We start from the raw sequence: 27499 nt of genomic DNA, 5'->3' as shown, positions 1-27499 counted from the left end.
GTTGAAAATAATTTGATGAATAGAAGGTCAAGTGGGGGTGGATGAGTGAATGATCAGATGAAAGCTGACAGAATAGTTCCTTTATTGATCCTTCACAGGAAATTATTTTAAGGCAGCACCAAATGTGAAACTAAAACCTTGAAAGAGTGAGCGTTGCTTTGCACAAAGGTATTGAGCAGAGGGCTCTCGAAGGCTCATCCTTCCCCTCTTCAGTTCCTTTTGTCTGAGGAAGGAGAGGGTTTCCTGTTAAAGAAATTCAGAGTGAATGTGTTGTGTTAAACACTTTATAAATAATGTTAATTAACGTTGAGTTGGGGCGGGAGAGATGTAAGAACTGGGACAGGTGATTATTTCTGTAAATGAGCGTGAGGCGCAGTCTAGTTAAGGTACGTCAGGCTCTACATAAACACACTGAGCAGGAAGTGCATATGACAGCATGGGTGGATAAAAACCAAACCAGCTTTTCATCATGTAAAGTCTGCCTACACACACACACACACACACACACACACACACACACCTGTCATCACCATTTGTGGGCTGTTATGGGAGATAAATATCGATCGCTGTCTAGTTATTAGTCAATTAGAGCCTTGCAGGGGCTCAAGAAAAGAAAATCCAAATATACTCAATGTAGTGCCATATAATTGTACATTTACATACATATAGCACATTGACATTCTATAAATGTATAGGTTATTTGTCTTTATAGTCTTTAATATAGTCCTAAAAGTGTGTCTTAGTGTATGTTAAACTCCAGCAGCTTGTACTCTGACCATCCACATCAGACTGTTACCATCCAGTCTCTGTCAGTGTCTTATGGCTGTGCTGTTGTCATCCTTCTCTGGGAGTTTGTCTAAATGTTCCAGCCTATTTAAATGTGTTGCCGTGATGTTTTTCTTTTGTCTTTCATTCCCTCCATCACAGCGTGGCTCATTGAAACTGCATTGTCTTTCCAGGTGGTGAGCGTAACTGTGGAGTACATGAGCTGATCTGCGTCAGAAAAGGTAGGGCAGATCAGAGCTCTGGGAGGTTGACCCCCGACCCCTCACTGCACCTCCCGCTCCACCTTCCTCATCTGCATTTGTCACTGTTACTCGTCTTCGTTCTCCTGCTGCGCTGTGTTCAGGTTGTGCTGCATTCACTGTTGCTCGGATGTGCCGTTTGTTCGGCACTTGTTTTGTTGTATGTAGTCATGTTCTCTCAAGTCTGACCAAGTTAAAGACAGGGCACGTCACCACTGTTGTGTTCCTTTTATGGATATACTGTATTAACGCTCAGGAATACAGCCATCAAATTACAGTGCAGTGTTAATTTTTTTATTAATTTTTGGGTACAAACAGGGGAACAACAAGTTTTTGTTTTTAAGCGGTGAAAAGGAGCCATATCATGTGTCGCACTTTTATTTACTTTTACTTCCTACTACTTTACCCACCATGATTTAACATGAAAAAAATGATATGAGTTTTGTTTTGTTCACCTGTGAAAGGAGTTGTATCTTGCCATATCTTAATACTGTATGTTTAACAAAAACTTTCCATTAAAATCTATGAATTATTTATGATATGATGGCTGTAAAAGCTCATCCTCAAACTATTTGTTTTGATTGTCAGGTAGTTCTTACATTGAACCCCAAAACCACTAAAGCCCAGTGTTTCCCCAGCAAAAATAATGTTCACACTATTAATAATAAGTAAAACATTTTACAATGTCATTTCCCAAAATCATGTCTTTGTTATAATAATTCTTTTTAAGTCATGTCCAAATGAATTTTATTGCAGTATTGGCACTGTTGACCCGTTTTATCCACTATTCAATAACAGTTACCAAGTAATAATCATTGCCCCCATAATTGTTAAATAGGTACAGGCATTGTAATTAACTGTGTCTTATCTTACCCAGTAAGTATTTATTAATGCCCAGTATATACAAAATAATTACTCTGTAATTTGAAAGCTGTAAGCTGACGTGTCACCAATGCATTGTTGTGGATTGATATTCATTAATTTAGTAAAGAGGACTTAGATGGATAAACCACGCTCCACCGTACAGGTGATTCTAAAGTTTGAAATGTTAAAACATGCAAGTACACGTTCCACTTCATGATCTGGTTTCTGATGTGACTGTGTGTGCTGAAGGTCACGATGGTGCTGCAACTGTGAAGTTCTGGAATAACAATCTTTTAAAAACCAAACTCGTTATAATAATTATCCTTCTGCATGTTCAGTCCGAGCACTCGGCGGCTCTCTTTGTCCCGGCAGTGTTCACGTTCTGAATGGAGATGACTCTCTTTTAAAGCAAAAACATACACAAGTAGATTCAGAGGGGGCTTGTGAGCCAGTTGGATGGTCTGGTTGTGTAAGCGTGTGCATGTTTCATAATTTGGGTTGTCCCATTTGTTTTTTGTGGTCGTTGAAGACTAATTCTAGAGGTGTGTGTGTGTGTGTGTGTGTGTGTGTGTAGGTGTGGAGGGTTTGAGGCTACACAGTAGTTAGTGCTCTTCGGAGCGTTGTCTGAGCATGTGTGGGAGTGTGTATGGGAGGGCTGGTGAGAGTGCTCATGGCCTGCCTGTGGAGTGTGTGGGTGTCTTTGTGGTTTGAGATGGTTTTGTGCTTTTTGACATTCAACATGGCAACTGTTCCCATGCACCAGAACAAAGACAACAGAGACAATGAACGAATGAAAATACCACAGATATATGTCAGCAGTGACAATAAAGCCCTTTAACTCGCAGGACTTTACACTAAAGCACTTCTGAGCAGTCGGTCTCCCTCATCGTACAACATTCAGAGACTATCAGGTACCTAAAGCTAAATACTGCTGACAGTTTTAGGAGCCCAGCATTACACAGCATCATCAACATCAACATCATCTGCTTTTTCAAGCCACAGACCTGAGTCAAGTTGCCATAGCAACAGGGTCACCTGAGCAGTCCAGATGTCCATTTCCTCAGCAAGGTCCTCTTGTTCCTCCTGCGGGATCTCTAAGTGCTTCGAGGCATTGTGGATGATGTAGTTCTTCCAGTGTGCGCTGTGTTTTCCCTTCCCATGCCAAAGGATGGCGGCTGAGAGGAACGCTGGGTCTCACTGTCACTGTTAAGACCGTGAAAACAAATCCTGATTTCATCAAACAAGCTGTCAGAGAGCTTTTTTCTTGGAATGACAAGTGTAGCTGCGTCTTTGATCGTCCGGATTATGATGGTAAAATGATAAACATGCTCCTCATTGGTTCTAATTGAAGATGCACACTGTTATCTCATGTGAGATAACTCCAAGTAAACACTATCGTTCTCATCCACGTGTCTAGTTTTCAAACCAAGTGTCTCATGCACGTCACCACATGAATATTAAGCTAAATTGCCATCGATACAGCTGACTGCCATCTGAACACAGTCTGTATTAAGCCTCTTTCTTTACGTCTTTTATTTTTTGGAGAATAGCACAGGTATCTGTGACATTGTCAGCTTTTCCTTCCTCTTAAATATGTTAACTGCTGCCCTTAATGAAAAGAAACCAAAGTTTGTGCGTTTATTTACAATGCATACACCTGATTCATTGCCTGAGCGTTCTGCCAAGGAGACCTTTATTAGCACACACCAAACAGACAGTAGATTTCTGTTTTTTTCTATCCAGGCTACAGACACACCATTGTCTTAATTTTAAGTTTGGTTCTCATCCTACCCTCAAATCCACTCCAAACACCAGCTGTAAAGACTCCTACTGACTCTCACAAAGGTGTGTGGGACATTTTACAGTCCCCACATTATTGTTCTCTGAGCCTGTTGTGTAACTAAGTCTGTCATTATTCAATCTTCCCGTGAGTCACGGTTCAGCCCCACATACATTATCTGAGGGCTTTCCTCTGTATTGTAATGGCACACAGTAAATTTGGTTGAATAAGCCTCATTAGTTGAGCTTGTATGTATGTGCATGGATAAGAACATTAACTGTAATGTCTGCAATTTTTCTCTGTTTAGCTTTACTCACAAATATACCGTAAATTTCCCTATTGTGCTATTTAAATGTTCATTTATTTCTTTCAGATCATGTATGATCAGTCTATTTTTTGAATGATATGACTTTTTACTTATTACCAGTGAGAATCCAGAATTACTTTGCATTTTAATCAAATAGCAGAATTAAACAGAAAATGATGAGAAATAACTTCCTTACCAACGCATCACCTACACCAGGGTTACCTCTGCTGTTACCAGGGTGTACATGGGAATATTACAGCTTTTATGGTGCAACTCAACTAATCTGAAAAAACTGAAATGACAATTTGATGAGAAAATATAACGGTATCCATATATTGAATCAGCTGTAACCTGAGTGTGTGAAAAGTCCAAACAGCTAAAAGTAATGCTAAAGTAATGAATGAATGGTTGTAATGTCTACAGTAACTTGTGCCTCTAGTAATACAAATGTGAAATTGACCAAACCAACCTAAGCATTGGCAGCTTTTATTGTTTTTGTCATTATTATTTTGGTATTTTTTGCCTGTATTGGTCAGCTGAAGGGGCAGACAGGAGACAGTTGGAGAGAGAAAGGTGTGTGGCATGCAGCTAAGGTCGCCTGCTGGAATCGAACTGGCATCATTGCAGTTGATGTTATGTGCTGTAACCATTTGGCTTTAATTATATGATAGTAATATAGTTGGTAGTGTTGCATACTAACCTGCTTATGATACATTCAAATGAACACATCTGGTGGTATTGATGAAGAGGTACATGAGCTCACCTGATGGCTGTGGGGGTACGTATTAAAGACAGACCTTTATTATGCTACAACAGTTTTATCACAGTGTAGATGTCTAGGTGACGGTGAGAAATGAAGCCTCGGTTTGTTTATAGAGTCGAACAAAACCTATATTGTAGTTTTAAGTCAGGGAGTCCAAAGTAAAGAGAGAGTGGGTCTGTAGATTTCTGTGATTGAATCTAATTTTCCCTGTTGGAGCCATTTGGGGAATTAAACAGAGCAGGATCCCGCTCCATCTGTGCTGTGAATAATTCAGTCAACAGTGAGAAGCTGGTACAGTGTGAGCAGACGGGCATTCCCATGGGAGAACGCCTCGTGCTCCCACCTCACCATGTGACCAAACACTGTGGGCTACCAGCAGTAATCCAGCCTCATCACAGTCCAGGCACATTTAACAAAGACAACCAGCCAGTACTCACAAAATGTGACACAAAAAATGTAGCATCCTTGTCTAGTTCTTTCTGTGTGGACTAGTGAGTCTGGCTGTTAATATGTATGTATATGTATGTTAATATGGAACAGTTTTACTGTTAGAGAATATTAGAGTGGGTGAGCTCACACTGTAATTAAAATATATATATATATATATATATATTTCTTCAAACCCTGCTGGGTCTCAGTTACTTGATCCTGTCATTCCAAAAACATAATAAAGACATAATAACAGACTAGAGTCCAGTTAATGGTTGCAGGCGTTATACAGCCATTATAAATAACAAGAAGCACCATCATCATTGATCGGGACACAAAATGTCATCCAAGAATACTTTGGTGCCAAATGAGCTCATTATCTTCATCAGTACCAAAGCAGTCATTTAGGTTAATTGAACAAAATGGACTTTACATACAGTGATTTCTGTGTTTAAAGCTTAATTCGTCCCTGTGAATGAGCTCAGCAGTAATTTAAGGAGTGAACAACATCCTCCTCCTAATAAAAGATCCTAAAAGATCTGCTGTACCTTTCTCATACTCTCATATTATCTGTCTTGGCACTACTTCTAACTTATATGACCTGCCAGTGAATGTCTCACTCTTTACTATTGATTGTTGCTAATGTAGAGAACATAGGCGTTTGTCTTTTAACACTTGGTTGCATTGTGGGAGATGTAGAATGTTTTTGCTTGGCCCATACTGACGACTGAAAAACTCAGGATATCTCGGCCTCTGGTTTTCGGTAGGGTGCTCCTTTAAGGCAGCACTATGAATCCTAAATACTTCAGCTGTCTTTGATCAGTTTCAAACATTCCTTCCAAGTTATGTTAAGTTTAAGTGGGCCAACCATGGAGTCTGTTTCCTCCTTCATCTGCATCCCGCAGTCCGAATCCCTCTCACCATCAGTGGAGAGAATACAGAGTGGTGCACAAGTTTGCTTTTTCTATTGTAAGACTTTGTGCGACATGGCTTGTTGGCAGTGTTCAGTGTTCATGCATAAAATCCTTTGTGCATCCTGCGTGTCACACTGTGAATACAAACCTCCTCTGCAACACCGAGAGACAAGAAACACAATTCGTCAGTCACACTCAACAAATCAGAGCCGACTTTAAGAGGAGGCTGTTTACTGCCACTGCACAAACTGGTTATGGCCTCCTAACGTCTTAGTAACGTCTGAGCAGCATTGGAGCAGTTTCCTCCCTAAATTATGGAAGGTGCCTTTCCTATTAAGCTATAAAAAAAATGCTGAACAATAAATTCCGCCGGCAGACCATGACAAGTTCCAGTCTGTGTGCAGCAGCTCTTACATGACAGCTGTTTGCTCTGCTGCTCTGCTCCTTCGCCACACAGACTAACATTTAGCAGCCTTTATCTAGCACGCTCTCTGCGTTTCATCTCAATATCATTCACATCGGTTCATTCTCAATCCTACTGGAAAACAAAGTAGGAATTTCTCCCTCAAAGTGACATTTTGGTATTGTGGAGCTTTTTCTTTGGTTTGTTTTTCACTGTGTGACAGCTTGTGAACAGTCAGTGACCCACTCATCCTCCCTCTGCGCCTGATTGCAACAAATGTCAGTGTAAAATGTCAAATTAATTTCCCTGCAGGAGATGACAGCTGATCTCTGGAAGTGAAGGCTAATTGTTCATGAACTGGTAGAGGTCTATGAAATGAAAACCTTCTACTAAATTATTGTGGTTTAAAGGGTTTCATTAGATGGACCGTGGCAGATGAGGACAAGTTGGTCACAGGGTTAATCCACTAGCAGAGAGAAACAGCGGGACAAAACGTGACCTCCTGATATCTAAGATGATAAATCTGGCCTGATAATCACACACAGTGGCACCTTCGTGAAGGTGTTGGAAGGTCGTATGAGAGCTGGAAGGTCACACAGCTGGCTTTCATCTGTCAAAACCCCCTCAGATTCTCTTCATCAGCCAGCGTCTTTACAAATCCTGCCTGAATGCCTAATGATGCTCCTTTCCAAAGCTTACCCTGTCTTCTGACGGGGGGCAGTCAGTGTTGCGTGTAATGAGATCAGACTTTGCTGTGTGTCTGGAGTCTGGAGCGATGCTGCACCTGAACCTGTTGCCATGGCAACCCGCCAGTTGTGCCGCTCTCCTCTGCTTGTTTTCTGTCTCTCTTTTAAATCTACCTGCCTGTCTCTCTCATCTGTCTTGAGGTGATGTTAATAGAAAGTGGGGTTTTTTTTCTTTGTGTCACCGCAGGAGAACCAAACCAGTGCACTTTCAGATCAAAGGTGCATTTGAGTATTGCATTAAAAGCCTTTATTATACTGGAGAAGTACATCGTGCTGCCTTTGCACTGCAACCAGCCACATTCATGTTGATAGTAATAAAAACTAATTCACTAACACAAAATAATAGAACCACATCTAAGAGGGCTGAGGAGGACTGGCTCTACTGGACTTAATAAGACAGTATGATGGCTTGCTTTATGGCCAAAAGAAGCCATCTTGTCTGCAGCACTATATGCACTTTCTGCAGCAGTATTCTTAGTGCCGACTGTCATTTTCGCATTAGCTTGCTTCCTCCTACAAAACTTAAAACTGAAATAGTGCAACATTTTGGGACATACTCTTATTCACCGCCTTGCAAACAGATGAGTAGAGCGACCAATCCTCTGTCTGTACACTAAATATGAAGCTTCAGGGGACAACAAGGAGCCAAGAGACAGGTAGACGGATCCTTTTTGTGTTTCCTTTTGGAGTTATCAGTAGCAAAACTTTTAAAGATAGACGCTGTTATGATCTGGGCCACAGACTCATTGTTTCGCCAAAAGGTTTTTTCATATGCTGATATGTGAAACGCCAAATGACGGCAACTTTAACTTGAGCTCCTGTGTCTCAGTCTCTCCAGAGGTGCTGGGGTTTCTGACAGCCATCGGACTCTTCATCATCCTCATGACCCTCCTCTTCTGGTACCTCAACAACAAGTTGGCACTAGAGAACCCAGGGAGCCTTCAGTGCCTTGATGACTTCAGGAAAAAAACAGAGCAGCAAGGTGAGACTTTGTTTGAATATCTTTTTGGGCTCAAGGTTTCAAGTGTCAGTGTTTTAATAGGTTAGTAGTTTTAATAGTTTTAATAGCTACATACCCCAGTTCACACTGTTTGGGCTGAGTTTAGGCCAGTAGCATTTTCCCCAGATAAAATACACGACTTCTTGGACATGAAAAAGATTCTTGCCTTCATTCCTTTTTGTTAGAAATGTTTCACATTCATCTGACAGCTGAGGACAGGACAGATATCAATATATGATGAACTGGCCAAAGCTGATACACTTAAACGCAACAAAAACCTGTTCTTTGTATAATATACCAGAACATGTGAAGGATACTGACAGTAAAAGATACTTCACACTTCCATCTTAGAAGACACATTCACAGTTGTTAAGATATTGAACCCCAGGCACCATCCATCCTAGAACAGCTACAGTCCTTTGTGTTGTCCAGCCACACCGACTGCAGCATGAGGCCTGACCTCTGCATGGGGAGAATTTCCACTGGCCTTTCTCAACCCATGAGGGGGTTACTGTTCCCGACAGATGTGGGCCTGTTTACCTGTCATCCGTCCACAGGGCTCAGAAGTTTAAACAGTTGGTGGCCCCAGGGAGCCCGCATAGGGAGTTGGCTGTACCCTGAGAAGCCACCTGGTAAACATTCAGATAAAAACAAAGGCAGGCAGTGTAAGGTGGTGAGGCGATGGTGTCTATGTCTTCTCCTTGTTCATCCTTCTGCATAATGACTCTTTTAAAACAAACGTTCTGCTTATTTTTCCTAGATTGTGTTAATTACAATACAATCTAGTAAAATAATATTTTCCCACCATTTCTGTAACAGAACCGATGTTTTTCAGAAATCTGATAAATGCTTAGTTTTTTATTGTTAATACTTTCTGCTCTGAAACTAAATGCACTAAATGCAAACAGTCTCCATGGGAAGCATCACAGCGCAGCTCTTTCTGGAGTCATTTTAAAGCTCTGCTGCCCCCTGCTGGGAAACCAACACATGGTGTTTCAGTGGTTAGTGGATGTGAAAGCAACCATGTAGAAGTGACTGTGACAGTGTATTGATAACTGCAACAAATTCACAAATATGTTGGAATATATTAGAATATTGGGACAGATTTTACAAACTATATATATATTAGAATAATAATAATAACAATAATATTCTTGATATTAGTTCTTTTTTCATATTTGTTCATTGTTTTCCACTTTCTAGGTTTCATTTTCCCCTCGAGTATCCACATGTGATCGGGCCAAACATTAGAAACTAAAGCCACCACTTTATGTAACTACAGCCTCAAAAATGACCACAAATAAGACACAAATGTATCATTTTTCTTTTGTCCTGCATTACATGTGTCTAACAAGTGCATTTAACCATTCGTCATCGGTGTGTCCACACATTAATTATACTTCTATAAATATATTTCTGTTGCATAAGAAGGCACTTTGTTGCATAATGTGTCTGATCATGGACGGAGCTCCATGGCAACATCACCAATGCACAAAAACCTTCAAGAATCAACTACATTTATCCTCTGCATGAAGTTCACAAATGCTTTACATAACTATAACAACTCCACCGTGACCTCCAGTTATTCCCTCTGACCCCGCCAGGAGTTTTTCTTTCTCCACATTTCTGTTGTGTGAAACTGTCTGTGTCATGCCATAAAGGAGAGCAGACGGTAGCTGCTTTGCCTTCCTGCATGACCAGTGTGGGCTTGTCACCATAACCACGTCATCCAAAGCAGCGTTCTGTACCTGCATAAGAAATATCAAACACATATTTTATTATAGGTTTTGGGTAAAGTAGATGATGGAGAAAATTATGTATTTCAGCAGATTACCACTTAACAGGTCAAACATCCAACGGGATCTACATTTATTAAGCAGCTCACAATAATTTGAGGAAGATAAAAAATATATAAATATAGATATAAAATATATGTAATATATAATCTAAATATATATAAATATGAAACAGAGAAAACAGCATTGCACGGTGAGTGTTCAAATTTTTGACCTGAAGTCTTTTATTCTTTTGTCCAATAATATTTCTAACATATAATGACCACAACATTTGTTATTATTTTGATGTAATTCAATTACAAAGAAAACCTCTAAACCTCTAGGCAAGGCAAGTTTATTTGTGTAGCACCTTTAATACACATCATTTTACATTTAATATGTATAATTTGATATCAAATCAAATCAAAGAGAATAAAAGTAAATAAGGTAAATGAAAGAATAAGATAATAAAATGAAATTCAAAAACACAAACATGACAGACAGATAGTTGACCTGTAAATGATTATTACACATGGATTACACTTTCTATAACCCCTGGTGTTTAAACTATATGTACGGTGATGGCAGCTAACCAAGTGTCACTGTAATAACACTGGTGACATCATGCAGGTAGCCATGCATGTCAGAAATGTTAGAGGAAGCAAATTACTTCTTTATCTATTGGCAGACAGATGATTTTGTCATTTTGACTTTTGACCCCCTAAAAATGTCAGTTCAAAATACAGAAGTCACTCATCTGTCTTCTTTTCAAGCACTTCCAAAAATGAGACTATTCTGGAATTCTTACACCCAAAGTCATGTTTTTCCATTTGCCTGTGACAAAGCTACGCTGCAGATTTCATTTGTAATGCAGGACCGGGGCCAGTAGAGGCTGCCAGTCTACCTGGCCTCAGCCTGTCCCACAGTAACCATCTTACTTCTACCCCAAACAGACAAGGCCTATTCTGACGCCGACCTGCAGGGCTCATCGTCGGACAGCGAGGATGAACTGATGGGTCAGTATCAGGAGGCGGTCAGCCGCTCCCAAGGCCTCCGGGCAGGAGCCAAGGCAGCAGCTAACACCAAACATGCAGGAGGTTTCAGCTGGGAGAGCCGGCAGAAGTACAGCCCTCTGACTGCTGATTATGACGGCTACAGCAGCGAAGCCTCGGCTGACGACGGTAGGCTTTGTGTCTCAGAAGTGAGTTAGAAGCACTCGGGGAGACTCTGCAGCAGCAGCAGCAGCAGCATTTCACTGTGTTTGAAGGTTACTGCTATTCATAATCACTTTGATCTTTATTTATTTTTCCAAGAACATCCACAAAGGATGTCTCAGCTGTACAATGAGAAATTGCTCTAGATTAATAGATTAATCCAGATATTTCCCCCCTCACCACTGCAGCAAGCTTGAGTCAAACGCACAGACTCCTCTCTGCACCACACACACAGAACGTACACACCGGCACACACTGTCAGTTAATCCAGAGAGGTGATCAAAGCGAAGCTCCCGTTCAGCACACTCTCCGTGGGAGGGTTGTGAGACAGTCAACTGTCTGCATAATCTGCACAGCCGCAGCATCACACTTCTTTTTTTCTTCTTTTCTTTTTTTGAAGCATCTCTGTTTCCCATCTGCCAGACTCACCATCACAAGGCGTTTACCGTGTTGGATGGAAGGCAGGTTTTTTCTTTTTTATTTCAATGTAAACTGAATCACAGGAGAATACCGGCGCTGACCTATTTGGAACAGTCTATTATTCATCTGTCAAAACTCTTTACTAGAAGTGTGCACTCTCAATTTATTTGACATTATGAAAATAACATACACACTTCATCTGCACCCCAAACAAGACTCAATCATTTATGTTGTGTAACATATATAACATCGCTTCGAGTTATCCACTCACCTGCCAGCCACTCACACCAATCAGCCCACTTCCACCACCTGCTCCACTCACCTGCTCCTGATCACTCATTAAGTCAGTATTTAAGCCTTCATTACTCGATGCAAGACTCTCCAGCACTCTTTTCCGGACTGATTGCCTTTTGCCGACCCAGTCTATCTCTGAGCAACCCGCCTCGTCTCTGTCCCAGTAATCACCTCAGCCTTCTGTCTCTGACCATGAGTTTTGTCTCTGCCCTCTCTGGATCCTGTTGGCTTGTGGCTTTCAGTTGCTTTGATTCCCCGGGCTGTTTTCCACCTGGCTCCAACTCTCCCTCTGCCCGCTCCCTTCCTGTTCATCTGTCTCACCCAGCGCTCACCTGGACCCACTGTTTCACCAAGCTGTGCTCCTGCTGCAGTCCTCACGGTACCGCCAGCCACCCCACTGAACTATCTTCTGAGTGGGAGTTCTCCTCCCTCACTCCGCTCCCCGGCTCGCCAATCCAGCTTCACCAGCTGGAGTCCTAGGGCGTTATCCAAACTCCTCTTTTCCACAGTCCCAGCTAGAGAGAAGTGAGCAGGCACTGCAACGCCATGAGGCTCGGTTCACCTCCACAGCAGCTGATATCCAACATGCTGCAGCTAACCAGGCAGAGACTATCTGCGCTAAGTTCTCAACTCCAGCAGCTCATAGCAGCCTTCTCCCCAAGAGGCAGCTCCCTTCTTTCAGCCGACACCACTGCCACCAGCTCCCCCTCCCGTCACTCCTTGCCAGTTCCTGGAGCCCCAGATGGGAAACCCAGAGCGCCACGCTGGAGTTCTGGAGGGCTACAATCCCTTCATTACAAACTGCTCCGTTCTCTTTGCCCTGCAGACCATCCAGTTCCACATCCTACAGTCTCCTCGGTTTTCCACACCTGGCTCCGCCGCCACAACCCTCACACTGACTGGGTGACGGGGTCCATCCTGGGCTGGGGGTCATCCTGCCTCCAAGGCTCAGACAAGCGACTGCTTCCCAGTCGTCTCGACTCCAGCCCCCTGCCTGACCTCATGAGGGTGCCAGCTGCATACTATGATTTCAGAGAAGTCTTCAGCAAAGCAAAGGTGACTTGTCTGCCTCCTCATTGAGCATTCTACTGCGCCATCGATCTGCTGCCCGGCACGACCCCGCCCCCCTATTTGAGCTCTTGGAGGCTGCCACCATTTTCACCAAGCTGGACCTACACAATGCCTACCACTTGGTCTGCATCTGGGAGGAAGATGAGTGGAAGACGGCCTTCAACACTGGACCCCACTGGACACTGAGTATCTGGTCATGCTGTGTGCACCAACGCCCCTGCTGTCTTACAGGCACTCGTCAACGACATACTCTGGGACATGCAAAACGAGCATGTGTTCGTATACCTGGACAACATCCTGATCTTCTCAAAGACCAGAGGAACATTTAACATGTCGAGGTGGTCCTGCAGTGGCTCCAGGAGAACTCTCTCTTTGTCAAAGCCAAGAAATGTGAATTTCATCTTGGGCTTCATTGTTGGACAAGGGAGCCTCCAGATGGACCCCGCCAAAGTGTCCACTGTCTCTGCCTGGCCTACTCCTGACTCTTGAATGCAGCTACAGCGGTTCCTGGGCATTGCCAACTTTTACCAGAGGTTAATTCGGGGATACAGCACGGTGGCCACCCCACTTACGGCACTGACGTCCTCCAAGGCCCTGTTCCAGTGGTCCTCCACAGCCAAGGAAGCCTTTCAGTCTCAACTCGGTTCACATCAGAGCTGTGCTTTCCCAGGGGTCGGCCACGGACCAGAAGTTTCAACCATTTGCCTTCTTTTCCAGGAGACTAACCCCGGCCGAGAGGAATTATGACATGACATTTTTGAATGGGAGCAGTAATCAAACAAATGGGATAAAACGCATTTGATAGTGAGCTTTAGTTTTTTTTTCCTAAGATATAAACCTGTATCTCTGAAGGAAGGACATAAGCAAATGAAAAATAGCGTTATATCTGTTAGGAGTAAATGGAAGGACCCAAAATAAAGAACCAAATGAAATCAGTCGGTAGAAAAGGTAACAAGAACTGTAAACCTGCATGTCAGTGATACTCTGTTTTTGTATAAGATTGATCAAAAAAAAATGTAGAGGTGCTGAAATGCTGCAGATGAGATTCTGACATTGTTGTTTGGACACACACGCATGACCGCCTCAGACAGAAATCAGCCGTGTTTACGTCTGACAGTGTTTTTCAAAGACAAAAGCAATCTAATGCCAAGGTCCACAATTGGTGAATCACGTGTGAAGCAGCATTGTGTTATATAAGACAGTGGGTTCCAAGGCTGAGTGTCTGGCACAGTCTATTTAAAGCAGTGTTTGAATGTGTAGCTGAGCGATAAATAGTGCATGACATGCTTCTGACTCCATTAGTAAAGAAGCAGTGCACTGTACAAGGTTGTCATTATGCAAGTGCTGCAAAAGCAACACGTCTTCTCATGACTGCTAGATGGTCCCTGTCATCCTCAGTCTGGGTCCGGATATACGGCACCGGGCGGGGAAACAACAACGTTCGGGTCACTTTGGTCGTGCACACACTGACGTTCCTGAAGACGGTTTTGCCTTTGGACTACTAACAAGTTTAAATTGGAACACAGCAGCCTTATTTAATTAGCATCTCACAGCCTCAGTGAGTCTTTATTTTGAGACTAGAAGGTTATCAGTGATTCTCGGCTGATAGTTCAAGTGTTTCAGTGACGAGAGTGAGAACATGCAGTCCATAACACATTACAAATTGGTCCACTCACACTCAGAGGGCACACTTTTTCTAGCAAAATCTAAATTATTAGGTTTGTGCTTTTTGCCTACAAATTATTCATAATGTTCTGTCCCATTTATCTACCAGTGATTTTTCTGGTATTACCATATACATCTTTATGTTGCAGTTTTACATCCTCAAATTGCAGTAACTTTAGATTTAGTTAAATGAGACCACGGTTTAGAGCAGTGGGTCCCAATCTGTTTGGCTGGTGACCAGCCAGTGTGACAACTGACGCTTCTGTTTTATTATCACTTAGCCTGCAGAATATTGTCTCAACTAAGTGTTGTGTCTAAAAATGTTTTATGGCATCGGCACATTTGAGAAGCTGAAACTCTGGATGTCACTTCCACTGTACAGTTCCCCCTCATCATTGCTTGCACATGTCTCCTGTTTGAGACCATCTTCATCAGATTGATTTGTTGTCTTGTTCGATTAGAATATTTTTAGTCACAGAGAAGTAAAACTATGAAGTAGTTCAGAAGAACAAAAGCAAAGACTAAAGTGAGTCTAAAGAAATTAAGCCTAAAATGATTGTTTGTTTGGCTTTCCACTTCATCTCTCGCCTCTTGACAAATTATGTTGAGATGTGACTAGACAGCAATACTATAACTTTTCATGAATCTGTTTCAAAGAAGCAGTTCACACTGGTTGTTTTTTTGGACAAAGTCATCACTGACTTGTTTTCTGTTGCAGTAATATTATGTAGTGAGCGTTCCTTGTGTGAGAGAGGCAGGGATTTGAGTCATGTGTGCCTGACAGCAATAATTTGAAATTGACTTGGTTTATTTATATAACAACATTTTAGCTGTGAAAGCGCTTGTGTTTGTTTTTGTGCGATTCAAATACCCTTAAAGGTTTGAAGGATTATATAGAAAATTCAGGGTCGGAAGCAGATCATTTCTTTCTGTAAAATAAGGAGGGCACTAAGAAAAGATATCTGCTGCGGGAATGCCTCAAGATACGTTTGCAGTTTCTATAAACTTTTTTGGATCATCAGATTATTGTAACCAGATTACTTGTTAAATGACTACACAGTATTGAGATCTGCAGCCAGGAGAGGAAGTGGAGAGAGGCCGCTGTCCATCCCTGGCTGCACTTTTGATGAAAGTACTAGAGGTTCATTATTTTCCTCCCTGTGGTAAGGCTTTGATGGCTGCGCTTTTCTCTCCCACCAAGTCATCATGGATCCCAGCAAACTGTCATGGATTAGCCACGATGAGCAGTGACCTCACACCAGTCCTGACATCAGGTCACAGTTTCCCTCCAAAACAGCAAGATATTATTAGAAGTATAGACAGATGCGGTTTCCATCATGTGGCTGAGAGAGTCATTTCGCCAATTTCAAACAAGCTGTCGTAAAAAGTTCCGAGGCGTCTGTGTTATTTTTTCTCGGCTCCCTCTGCTGCTTGTGTTTGTCTGTGCGTGTGAAGAGCTTTATCCTCAGGACATATGTATTATACATGAGGAGGATAGTGCAGAGGCTGCAGAATCAGGCAGAGCGGGTGCCCTGGTGGCACCACACAGCATCCCAAAATAGGAACTAAGCAGTAAGAAAGAAATGATCCGAGGTTTGTCTGGACCAATTCCCCTTCTCTTCCCGGAGGTCAGCGCACTGTCGCGACCGCCTGAAGAGGACATTGTTGTGTGGCAACTCGTCACAATACTTTTCCATGACTTATTTCAGTTTCAGTGAAATAATTCAATTAAACAAATTCATAAAAAGTAAGTGCTTACCATCATTATAGAATTTAACCCTAGTTTACCATTGTATGATAAGCAGCTTTAGATGAGTGCCTCACAGTCAGCTCAGTACCACAGCAGATGCTATTATTTTTAGTCATTCAGAAAATGCATGTATGACCCAAACCAAGGAGGTGTAAAAGGGTATGTCCCAAAAATCAAACTAATCCTTCAAGAGTCAATTGTCTGATTAGCCGAGCTGCTGCTGGCTGTGGCGCTCAACCAGCCAGAGGAAACAATTCCCTGAAATGTTGGCTAATACAAATTTGAGAAAGTCTTCACAACAGTACAGCAACAGCCAGATTTAGTTTAAGTTGAGGTTCAAACATGGTTTTATTGTTGGTAAAACCTGTGCATACCTCCTCTATCTGGCACCCAGAGGAGCTGGGGGGTGGATAGTCTGTCAGTTGTACTGTTGGTATTATGTGAAAGAATGCTGGTAGGTGTAGTTTTGAGCTTTGAATGGAACCAGACTGACTGTTTCCAACCAGTGCCAGTCTTTATGCTAAGCTAAAACACTTACAGCTCTTGACTCACCTTTTCCTCTTACTCTCAAAAAGAAAATTAATACGCATTTACATGTTTCGCAGGTTTGAACTACTTCTGTCAGAAACAAAGCTAATAGATGAACACATAGCTGAGATCATTTTCAATCAAGTGTGTTTGTTTTTATCAGAGACACACGCAAAAAGCTGTTCTGAGTTAAAGGCGTTGTAAAAGCCTTTTTCACAGCATGTATTCACGGGCATCTACAGGTCAGTGAAATGTGATCTATTGTATCCAGAGGTGGAAGAAGATTATTAATACTGAAACATCAGTGTGTTGTAGAGGGTGGAGACATTTTGATCTGTTTTATAAACAGTTATGCAGTTTAGTCCAGTGGTTCCCGACCCCCTCCCTTCCAAAGAGTCACCATTTAAATCAGTGAAGTCGTGAGATGATTACTGAGAGAGGAACGAAGAATAAAGAAAAGTTCTGATGCACAAGCATGTTATCAGTGTTTGGACTTTTTCTCTAATCCTTGATTTTTGTGAAATATTGAATCATTTAGTAATTTATTGAAATGCAACCTTGTGAGAGGTTTAGAGGGAAAAATCACTTTTTGTTGGAGCTGTTACCATCTCAGACATCTGAAACGTGAGCCCGACTACATGCTGCTGTTTGTAAGACATCACAAGCCAAAAAGGTTAGAAACTCTGGATTCATCTTTAACAGGGTGCTGTTGTTTAAACATGTGATACATTAACCATTGTGTCAGATCTTCATCTGAAAAGTAACCAGAGCTGCCAGATAAATGTGGTGGAATATTAAGTAAAACGTTCCCCTCTTATATGTAGTGGAGTGAAAGTACAGTACTTGAGTGAATATACTTTCCAACACTGACTGTGTCTCTTTCACTTGTTTTAATTGACCTCAGTCATACTATTGAAATCAGGGACCTGATACTTGTGTTTCATTCATCAGACAGTAGCACAGACCCACTACATAAACTGGCCTTTTGCCTGGAGGGGTTGGAGCCTTCACTGCGTGCATTATTGATAGCTACTGATTGATAGTCATGACGTTTAACTGTTGCTTTGAGAAATATTGACTTACCGTCTTGTAAAACCACGAGGTGCCGACAGGGCGAGAGGTCAGCCATGTTTCCCCCTCTTTGTGACTGTGGGCAGAACATTTAAGTGCCGCTCTGCTCATTTATTACCTAAAATATTTGTACCCACGTCGAGATTCACTAAGCACAAGCTGTTTCCCCACTAACAGAGGTACAATACGGCAAAACAAGGCGACTGGCAGCACAGAGGGGATGAAACTCTGAAGGAAGGGTGGGTTAGACAAGAGGGGGAATGGTAACCATCCCAATTAGCGGGCTGGAGAAAAGAGTAGTGCTTTTACACAGCAGCTTCCATCAAATCAACCGCCCCCGGCTCAGCATGAAAAAAGCTGCTCAAAATGGATTTGCTCCTTTTATCAAGCCCTCCATGACACTTAGTTAAAACTCCTTTGCCTCCATCCTGCCGCTGTTATGTGCCACTTTGAGGCGGTGTCTCACTGACATTATTAAGAGTGAAAGTTTCAAGAACTTGGGAGAAAGCTGGAATTACGTCATCACAGCGTCGGCTTTTTCCAAAAGTTAGGAGACAGAAAAAGAAGAGGAATTTTTTTTCCAACATATTTTCCTCTTCATCTTTTGTTTTTTTTGTTTTTTTAAAGAAAGCGACGGGGGGTTTAAAGCACTCTTCACTAGTGTCCCTATGGGAGTATTAGCATCGGCTGCTCAATTTTGGTGGATCCAAATTGGACAAGGGAGGCAGATTTGAGAATGCAGCTGACAACACTATTCAAGGTTCTTTATAAGTGCCACAGAGACTCTGAGCGTAGCCTCATTCTTTGCCTTCCAGGCAACTGAATCATTTAGAAAGGTGAGAGGCATGAAGTCTGTGGCAGATTAAGAAGTGTTCAGTTCAGGCCTTTAATGGTGCATACCTGATGTTTTATTTAGGTTGTGCATTCACAAGATTCCTCTCACAGAGCACATTAGGCTCATGTGGACAGGCACAGTGTGTTTGTTAGGGTGAAATTGAAATCTATGATGAATTGAGTACAATAGTGTACGACTCAAAGAATTGCATCAGCAATACACATTACATGTTCTGCATTGAAGTGCAGCAGCAGATTAAACACTGACTGTGTGAGTCCTAAGTAATGAGTGCTTCACTGTCAGTAAATTCAGCCTTTGATGTGTTGTAATCTCGCGTTAATTCTGTAAACTCCTAGCAGCATGGGCACCCCTTCTCACTCCACCTTGTCTCCTGTTATCTGGCATCGCTGTTAAAAATGGATTAAAATATTTGAGAGGACAACCCTTAGTAAAACTGATATTTATTAGCATATGTTGTGAATAATGCTCTTCCCTGTGCTCTAAATCCAAAGATGGGGGGGCTGCTTTCAGCTGCACAGATCAGCTGTACAAAGATCTTCCACGTGTCTTACCCTTCAGTCCAAGCTAAAGTATTAGTTTGCCATTGGTTCTGATTAAACCTCAGGACATCTAAACCTCAGATCTACATGATACGTTCTATTTTTTTGCTTTCCCTTGTCTCCGTTTTTCTTCCAGCCTGTTGTTGTGTCCGTGTCTTAAGAATGTATAAAATATGCTATAGAAACACAATTGTCTCACCATGCCTGCAGAAATAGCTGTGGTTGAGGTGTTTACAGCGTTGCCATGCACCTCTGTGAGGCTGTACTTAGGCACAGCGTGCTTTGAATTAAATGGTGATACCAGTACGACATTTCGTTTGAAAAAGAGAATGGGAAAGCCACACACTCCCTGCTCCGATGCATTTATTTCAACTTATACAGATCAATGTTTTGGCAAATTGCCCTCTTTGGGATGAATAAGCATCCTGATCTAAAGGAAAGCAATTTGCTGAAAGGTCGATCTGTATACATTGAAATAAAAGCTTCGGAGTTGTGAGTGGGCAGCTTTATCATTCTGTTTTATTTCATGTCATCCTGCGAGCCAGAACCTCACCAGAATAGGTGTGGATTTCCTTTTTTAATATAGCAATTCATAGCTTCATCCTCTGGGGACCATGAGTACCTGTACCAAACATAGCAATACATCCAACGTTAAATTTTACTCTGGACCCAAGTTACTGTCCAACAGACCAGCTGACTGGTCGACATAGCCAATGCTGCTGGCGTGAACTCAACAGAACAAGAACAGCTTCCTCCACATGGTTCAAACAAAGATTATACTATATATCTCATAGACATGTTTACATATTTGTATGTATCTTATTACGGTTCCATAACTCTCCTCTGACTTCCCTCCAACCAGCCAACTGCATCCAGAGAATGAGACGAACGCCGCCCCTGGACGAGCTTCAGCCGCCTCCGTACCAGGATGAGAATGGCTCTCCAAGGATGTCCTGCACGCTGTCCGACCTAGGAGATGCCAAGTGTGATCTATCCTATACCAGTGGCAGTCCCCACATGTCCTTTGGCAAATGCCCCAGTGAGGGCAGCGACGGGCACGAGACTGAGAGTTACCTCAACAAGGGCTACGAGGAGGATGTACCCAGCGACAGTACAGCTGTGCTCAGCCCAGAGGTAAGCGCCAGTGATACATGATTAGACTGCAAATGAGTATCAAGGTTTTTAATGCTCATCGGTTTTTTTAGGACATGTCCGCTCGTGGATCAGCAGCTCAGCTCCCTAAAGGTTACGAACCAGACCCAGTTGCTAAATATGGCACTCTGGACGTGGTGTTCGACTATGACTCAGAGGACCAGCAGCTGGCGGTCACCATCATGGCAGTATCGGACCTTCCGGTCCTAAAACGCACTGGAAACATCTCCTGGCAGGTCCACCTGGTGCTGCTACCCATCAAGAAGCAGAGGGCAAAGACAGGAATCCAGAGGGGCCCGTGCCCAATCTTCACAGAAACCTTTCGCTTTAGCCACGTGGAATCAGAGATGATCAGCAATTACGCCATCCGATTCCGCCTTTATAGCATGCGGCGGATGAAGAAGGAGAAGGTGCTCGGGGAAAAGGTGTTCTACCTCACCAAGCTCAACCTTCAGGGCAAAATGTCTGTGCCAGTCATATTAGACCCATGCTGCGCTCTCCCGGTAAGTAGGATCAAAGCAGGTGTTCGCTTTCAAGCGCTCTCTGAACACCTCTCTAATTGCTCCTCTATGCTGATTGATCTTTCACATGATTGGATAACATTTTCCGAATTAGGTTATATTTTGCAGCTTGAGATTATATTAAGATCTTGTTTTTGCGAAGCAGTTACTTGTGTTTGCAGTGTTGGTGCCATGTGTCTGAGGAATAGATGGTGGTGTGATGCTGCCTCCGTTTCACAACAGGGAATAAGATAACAATCAATTTAGTTGTTGTGGTTTGTTTTTTTCTTTTGCCCGCATTTACAATGTCACAGCAATTTAAAAACGTTTCAGATTACAAAGAGGAAAAGCAGCCAAAAAAGATATTACGGCTTCCCTCAAACCACAAGGGTCCAATAACATAATCCACAAGGAATAATTCATAGTTTTCTTGCCTTTTATTGTTTCTCACAACTGTATTTTTTAGTGCTTCGGCAAACTATGGTGCTGAAGAATACGTATACATTCTCAGCAGGGCAGGGCTTAGCGATTGCCAGACACAGCTACATTGTGTCATCAGAATTATAAAGCATTCGTACATAGTGTAAGACCCTAAAGTGGTAAAAGGGATTACTAAACAGAAATGTTCTTGATATTGCACCAGACAGGGCGACTGTGATTTTCGCTCTTCAAACCAGTGAACAATTTCCTGAATGCTTGCAAACACTTTCAGGGTGGTGAATCCCAGGTCAGCCTCTCAGATATGACATGCAGTGAAAGCGCCTCATCATTCCAGTCAGTCAGTCAGAGTTCCACACCGGAGATCCTCGTGGGCCTGGTGTACAACGCCACAACAGGGCGTCTCTCTGTGGAGATCATCAAAGGCATCCATTTCAAAAACCTGGCTGCCAACAAGCCACCCAGTAAGTAGTCTAAAGCGTTTCCTTTTTGTCATTGGCCAAAGGAGCACTGAAGAATGTAAACGATTTAGTGACCTGTTTCAGGTGGGAAAGGACAAGTTGAGCCTGTGCATAGGAATTTATCTTTATTCAGCCTTACACAACATGTACCATGTGATCAGAACATCGCCACTGTAATCTGCCTCGGCAGCAAATGTCACAACTATAGTTTTGTTTTTCTGTTCCAAAATGCACTTAAAGAAGTTTTTTTTACAAACAGCATACAAACATGTTTTTTGTGTTAGCCTTTTAAGTAAAGGAGCATTTGGAGTATTTTTTTAATATATAATATATATGAAATGAGTGATATTTTCTTACATTTGTCCATTCATGACAGAACCAGAGAACTATGCACAGCTTGTAACTTCTCCCAATGAGAGATAGCCCGATCTATCTTAGCAGCACTGCCTGCTATTCAGTTTTATCCCTGGTTTCCCACGGTCAGCCTCCAGTTTCCAGAGATCTGAGCAGCAAGTTCAAACAAAAACTGCCTCTTGTTGAACTTTGTGAATGTTGTTGGCCTTCTGACCCTGTTTCTCTTTCCTCACATCTTCTGTTATGTCTGCATCTGAAACTCTCTCACCCTACTACCCTTTTGACATCTTGGTCCGTTGTTTTTTCTTACTGCTGTCCAACCCTTGTTGTCAGATGGGCTGTTCTGTTGTCTAAAACACTTGATAGGTGGACAGGTTTATATTATCAGAGGTGAGTCTGTCCCTGTCGTAAAGTGAGGTGCGATCACTATTGAATCCTGGATCTTTTCATGCTATCTTCATGGATGCAGTCAATCAAAACACAAAGCATTTTCATTGGCCAGTAATTTTAATTTACATATTTTACTTTTTAACTATTATATTTATGACCTGGATGATAAGATTAGTTGGACATTTTCACAAGAAATAGCCAGAAAAATGTATAATTTATGAGGAAACAGAAGTTTTTCAAGCACAAGAGCCATTATTAAAAGTGTGTGACTGTACTTTCAGGTACTTTCTTTTCTAACTCTAATTTGTTTACTTTGCTTTAAGAATAACTCCAGTATTTTTAAACCAGGGCCCTTTTTTTTTTTTTTTTTTTTTTTACATATTTTGGGTTCACAATGACTTTGTAGAAGTGGAACTGCCTCCATTGGCAGCTAAGAACAATGCAGCGCACTATAATCTTTGGGGTAGTTGTGCCTGATTACAGTATGTCCACTAAAAGTGTTTGTTTTTGCTACTGACAAGCTCAGATTGAGCTGAGATTGACTTTATTACAGAAAGGATCCCTACGGAGACAGACCTGTGAGATCCTTTTTGTTGACCAGAAACAGCTGTTGTGTCGCTCTGGTCAAACCATCCAGACTCAACTGGAAAAGATACTGATTATAGCTCACAGAACACAGGAGTGACTGGTCCAATGCTGCCTCGATCGGTTTGTTTGTGTCACTGAGTGTTACATAAATATTGTGGTGGAACCAAACTAACCCCAGAGTCACACAGTAACCCAAAGAATCCTGGCTCAGTTTAGCTGAAGGATTCACCAGCCATTCACGGCTACAAGCCGAGGTGATCTACTGGACCGATTGGGACCAGGTTTAAAAATACCACAGTTATCCTACTAAACAGGAGTTTGACATTTTGGGAAATAAGTAGCATGCTCTTTTCCTGCTCACAGTTAGATGAGAAGATCAGTGTAAATCAGTAACTAGCTTAGTTTAGCTTAGCATGAACACTTCTCCATGACACGCATCCATGAAGACCGCAGCTCGTTGTTGTAAACCCCGCCCACTTCATCTTTGAATGTGCATGTCCTGTCACGCTGCCCTGCCGTCCCTCTCCACTACCTGTGACTGGTGTTGGTGCCCGTGGTGCCTGGAAGTCTTCCATGTTAACACTTTTCATGCTAACGCAATCCGCTTTGCTTGATGGCTGATGGCCAGCTCGTAGGAAATAAATGCTGTGCGTCATTAACTGCTGGCTTTATCCAAACAGCACACTTTGGCATGCTTTGGGTGTAATTTTACATTTTTCACTTCTGCTTACAGCACATGCCATAAAAACAGGACTTCTGTGACAGAGTTGAACATAAATATTCATCCACTGTCCTCCCATTAATTGCTGTGTTCCTTGTATTCATGAATGTCTGTCACTAATGACTAGCTGCCAGATTTTGATATTGTTTGTGCTTTTCCTGAATAGCATATCCACATACTGTATAGTCTTCAAATTACATTTAGAAAATAGTCACATCTGGTAACACTGAAAAAAACCTTTGTGCAAAATCCTTATGGAGGCCTTGATTGAGTTTGTGCGTCTTACAAAGTGGAAAGAGTGCGGTGAAAGATGCAGAGCAATTTCAAAGCCCCTTTTCTATCACTTCAAAACAGTACCAAGCCGACAAGTCAAGTTAATCATCAGTCGCAGCCCCTCTCATTCAGCAACAATACCAAAGAGCAATGCATCACCGCTACTGACCACTTAAGACATCCACGGCTCTACAGAGCCCATTCAGCAGCAGTCAAAAAAGAAATCAAGGCTATTTTTTTCACTGTGCTTTTATGTCAAAGAGAGCAACTGAATGTGTGATTCGAGGCGGTGAGCTCGGCGTTGGAAGGCAGCTGGCACTCGACAGCATGAAAGCCTCTGCAATTCATTCCTTACACTCCCTCTTAGACAAGAACATAATACACAGCATTATTACGGAGTATGGTTGTAGACGAGGGGCGAAACACTCTCAAAGACCCATTGTGATTGCCAGTCTTGCCTCGTTTACTTTCAGCTGGATTTGTGGCTTCAGTTTATATCATGATTTCTGCATGGAAATGAAGAGTGAATAAGGAAAGCGTGAATGCTGAATCACTTGATAATGGCAGTGTTTTTCCTCTCCCCTTTTTCCTCTTCGGGGTTAAATAAATGAGATTTATTGGGAATGATTTTTTTTTTTTTTCAGAATATGCACTGATTTACAAGAAAATAGAAGGGAATCAGCTGGGCAAAAAAAGCTGGGAAATGTCACACAGACACAGAAGATTATCAGTAACATGGCTCTGCACTGGATGTGAACGTCTAACGTGTCTAAAGAGAATGTGCCCGATTGATTAGAAGGAGCTAGACTGCATTTTCAGTGCCACGTCTGCAATGTTAAGACCACAGTGACGGCAAATTAAGATTCTGCACTCGTCACTTAGTGTATGTTTTTGCATCTCCTCTCGAATATGTGACTCACGTTTGGGACGGAGCACATTTTGGGACACTGCTCTGGGCTCTGACTGTCTGTGCACATCACGTCATGACACTGACATCATGTCAAAGTCAGGGGACGCAGTGGCATCTCCTGGAGGGCTTTCCTGATGAGAGACATTCATTTTAGCGTCAGTTCTAGAAAAGGCTCCTCATCCAGACGTATTACAAACTTTTACTGGTCCATTTTTGTCTTCGGCACTATCCCCTACTTCATGTTAGACGTGCAGTGGTTGCATAGCAACAAGGCTGAAGTAACGCTCCTTGCACCCTTTGAGCTCTCGCTGTCTGTTATCAGGAGAACTCACAGCTGTGCTTTGTGTTTGATCGGGAGGAAGCCGCATCCTATGTGGTCATGATCTTATACATCTGCTGCAGTGACATTATTACAAGAACAAATGAGGGGAGAATGTGTCCTTCTGTGCTGCAGAGGGAGCCCAGCTGCAGCAGGTAGTGCTGCTTTAATTCAAACAGAATACGCTGCAGAAACATGAGGACTTTGCACAGATGATCCATTACATTAGCCAGGTGCCTGATTTCCTAACCACTAGAGACTCCACCCTAAATGTTTTAGCTTTGTAAACCATCCTTTTCAAAATATTTCTGAAGGTGCACATAAATGTTTCCCTCTAATACTCTACTCCACCCGTTTCTCGCTCAGATACATACGTTAAGCTGACCCTGCTGAACTCCATGGGCCACGAGATGTCCAAGTGTAAGACGTCCATCTGTCGGGGACAGCCCAACCCAACCTACAAAGAGACGTTTGTCTTCCAGGTAGCTCTCTTCCAGCTGTCGGACGTCACGCTCATCCTCTCCGTCTACAACAAGCGCAGCATGAAGCGCAAGGAGATGATTGGCTGGATTTCGCTCGGCCTCAACAGCTCCGGAGAGGAGGAGCTCACCCACTGGACTCAGATGAAAGAGTCTAAAGGACAGCAGGTCTGCCGCTGGCACAGTTTGCTGGAGTCCTAACAGCAAGAGAACAGTAAGTGGTGGAAGAGCGTGGGGAGCAGTTGCTAAACGGATAAGGTCAGCTGATCGAAGAATGTGCCAGACGTCCAGAGAAGGAAAAAGAATAGAGCAACATGTGTCTACACTCAGAGCTGTTCAGCTTGCCAGAAGCATTTTAATTGCACTGTTTGTAAAAGCACCCACAGCCATTGATTAGTCGTATGGCTACAGTAGTACAGTGACGTCATTTTTTCATGCCTTGTAATGACCTTTAAGTTTCTGTAGATGGCGCTCTGTTTGTGTCTGTTGAACAGGTTGAGCTGGGACCTGTTCCAGGAAGCCAGTTCTGGATAACATCGCTGGGTAAATGATAACTGATAAGTTTGTGTACCCACCTTTCCAGCTCAAACAACTGACATCAGGATTATTCTGAATCTTGTCAGAGAGGTTTAGAAACAACAATGTTCTGCCTGCACACAACAAGAGTATGTCATGACTTTAAGGGTTAAGCAAAGTAATAGTTTTCATTCAGACGCCACAACAGGCGCTGTGTGGCCATTTGTCTCATCACAAGTAGTTAGTTATTTTCTACTTTGTCATGGACTTTGCACCACCAGTGTCAAAGGCCTTGAAAACCTGTTTCCTCAATCAGTTTCTCAGTACAGTGAGGTCCCGCGTGAACACACAACATTTCCCACTGAAATTAGAACTGTTGCGGTGGCTTCATATGAGAGATTTCTATATATGGGCGCTCTTCCTCCTTGTGTTCCTCACTGGTTTGAACTGGCGGAGCTTAGGTGATGCCATGTGTCACCATTTAGCAGCATTTGAATCAAAACCTGATAGGCGTTGTGGGATTGTTTGCTTATAATAGCACACCCACACAGTCCTCCTGAAGATTAGCTGAGGTTTTTGAAGTGACTAACTCTTGACTAAAAATGTTTCCTTCTTCCAGGTATCATCTATTAATTACAGCATTTATATGATAGCAAAGTCATTTGAAACCAGGGGTTTTCAGGGCAGTTTTCATGGAATGAGGAGCCACATTTTTCCTTTTTTCTTTTTTTCGCCGGCTAGCTCGCCAGCTAATTGAAACAACTTGTTGTTGCGGCCCGAACAGGGCGGCACCAGGGCCGTGCTTTCTCTGGAGAGAAAACAGCAGCCCACCATCACTGTACTTTCCTATTTAGCTCCCGAGTTTGAATTTCTCCAGATGTTGGTTGTTGAAGCCAGATGTGTGGCAACGTGACGCTTCATCACTGCTCATGCTAGCTACCCTGTTCCCTCACAGCCAAGTCATTGTTGTTGGTGTAGAAGCAT

At 42.6% G+C, this 27499-nt stretch overlaps 1 protein-coding gene across 1 annotated transcript; it reads left to right on the top strand.

The window, feature by feature from the left end:
- Positions 1 to 952: 952 nt before the first annotated feature.
- Positions 953 to 26282, top strand: syt14a (synaptotagmin XIVa; the record flags this gene model as incomplete). Its single annotated transcript, XM_070842786.1, has 8 exons — positions 953 to 1007; positions 8061 to 8213; positions 10960 to 11187; positions 20277 to 20548; positions 20620 to 21069; positions 21779 to 21968; positions 22653 to 22709; positions 25887 to 26282. Coding segments are annotated over 8 exons (1719 nt in total), but the record flags the coding sequence as incomplete, so codon positions are not given.
- Between the last annotated feature and the right edge of the window lie 1217 nt (positions 26283 to 27499).

This window comes from Pempheris klunzingeri, chromosome 13 (genome assembly GCF_042242105.1).
Source record: "Pempheris klunzingeri isolate RE-2024b chromosome 13, fPemKlu1.hap1, whole genome shotgun sequence".
NCBI lineage: Eukaryota > Metazoa > Chordata > Actinopteri > Acropomatiformes > Pempheridae > Pempheris > Pempheris klunzingeri.
Note: the sequence above shows the minus strand (reverse complement) of the source record. Positions and strands in the feature narration are given on the sequence as shown.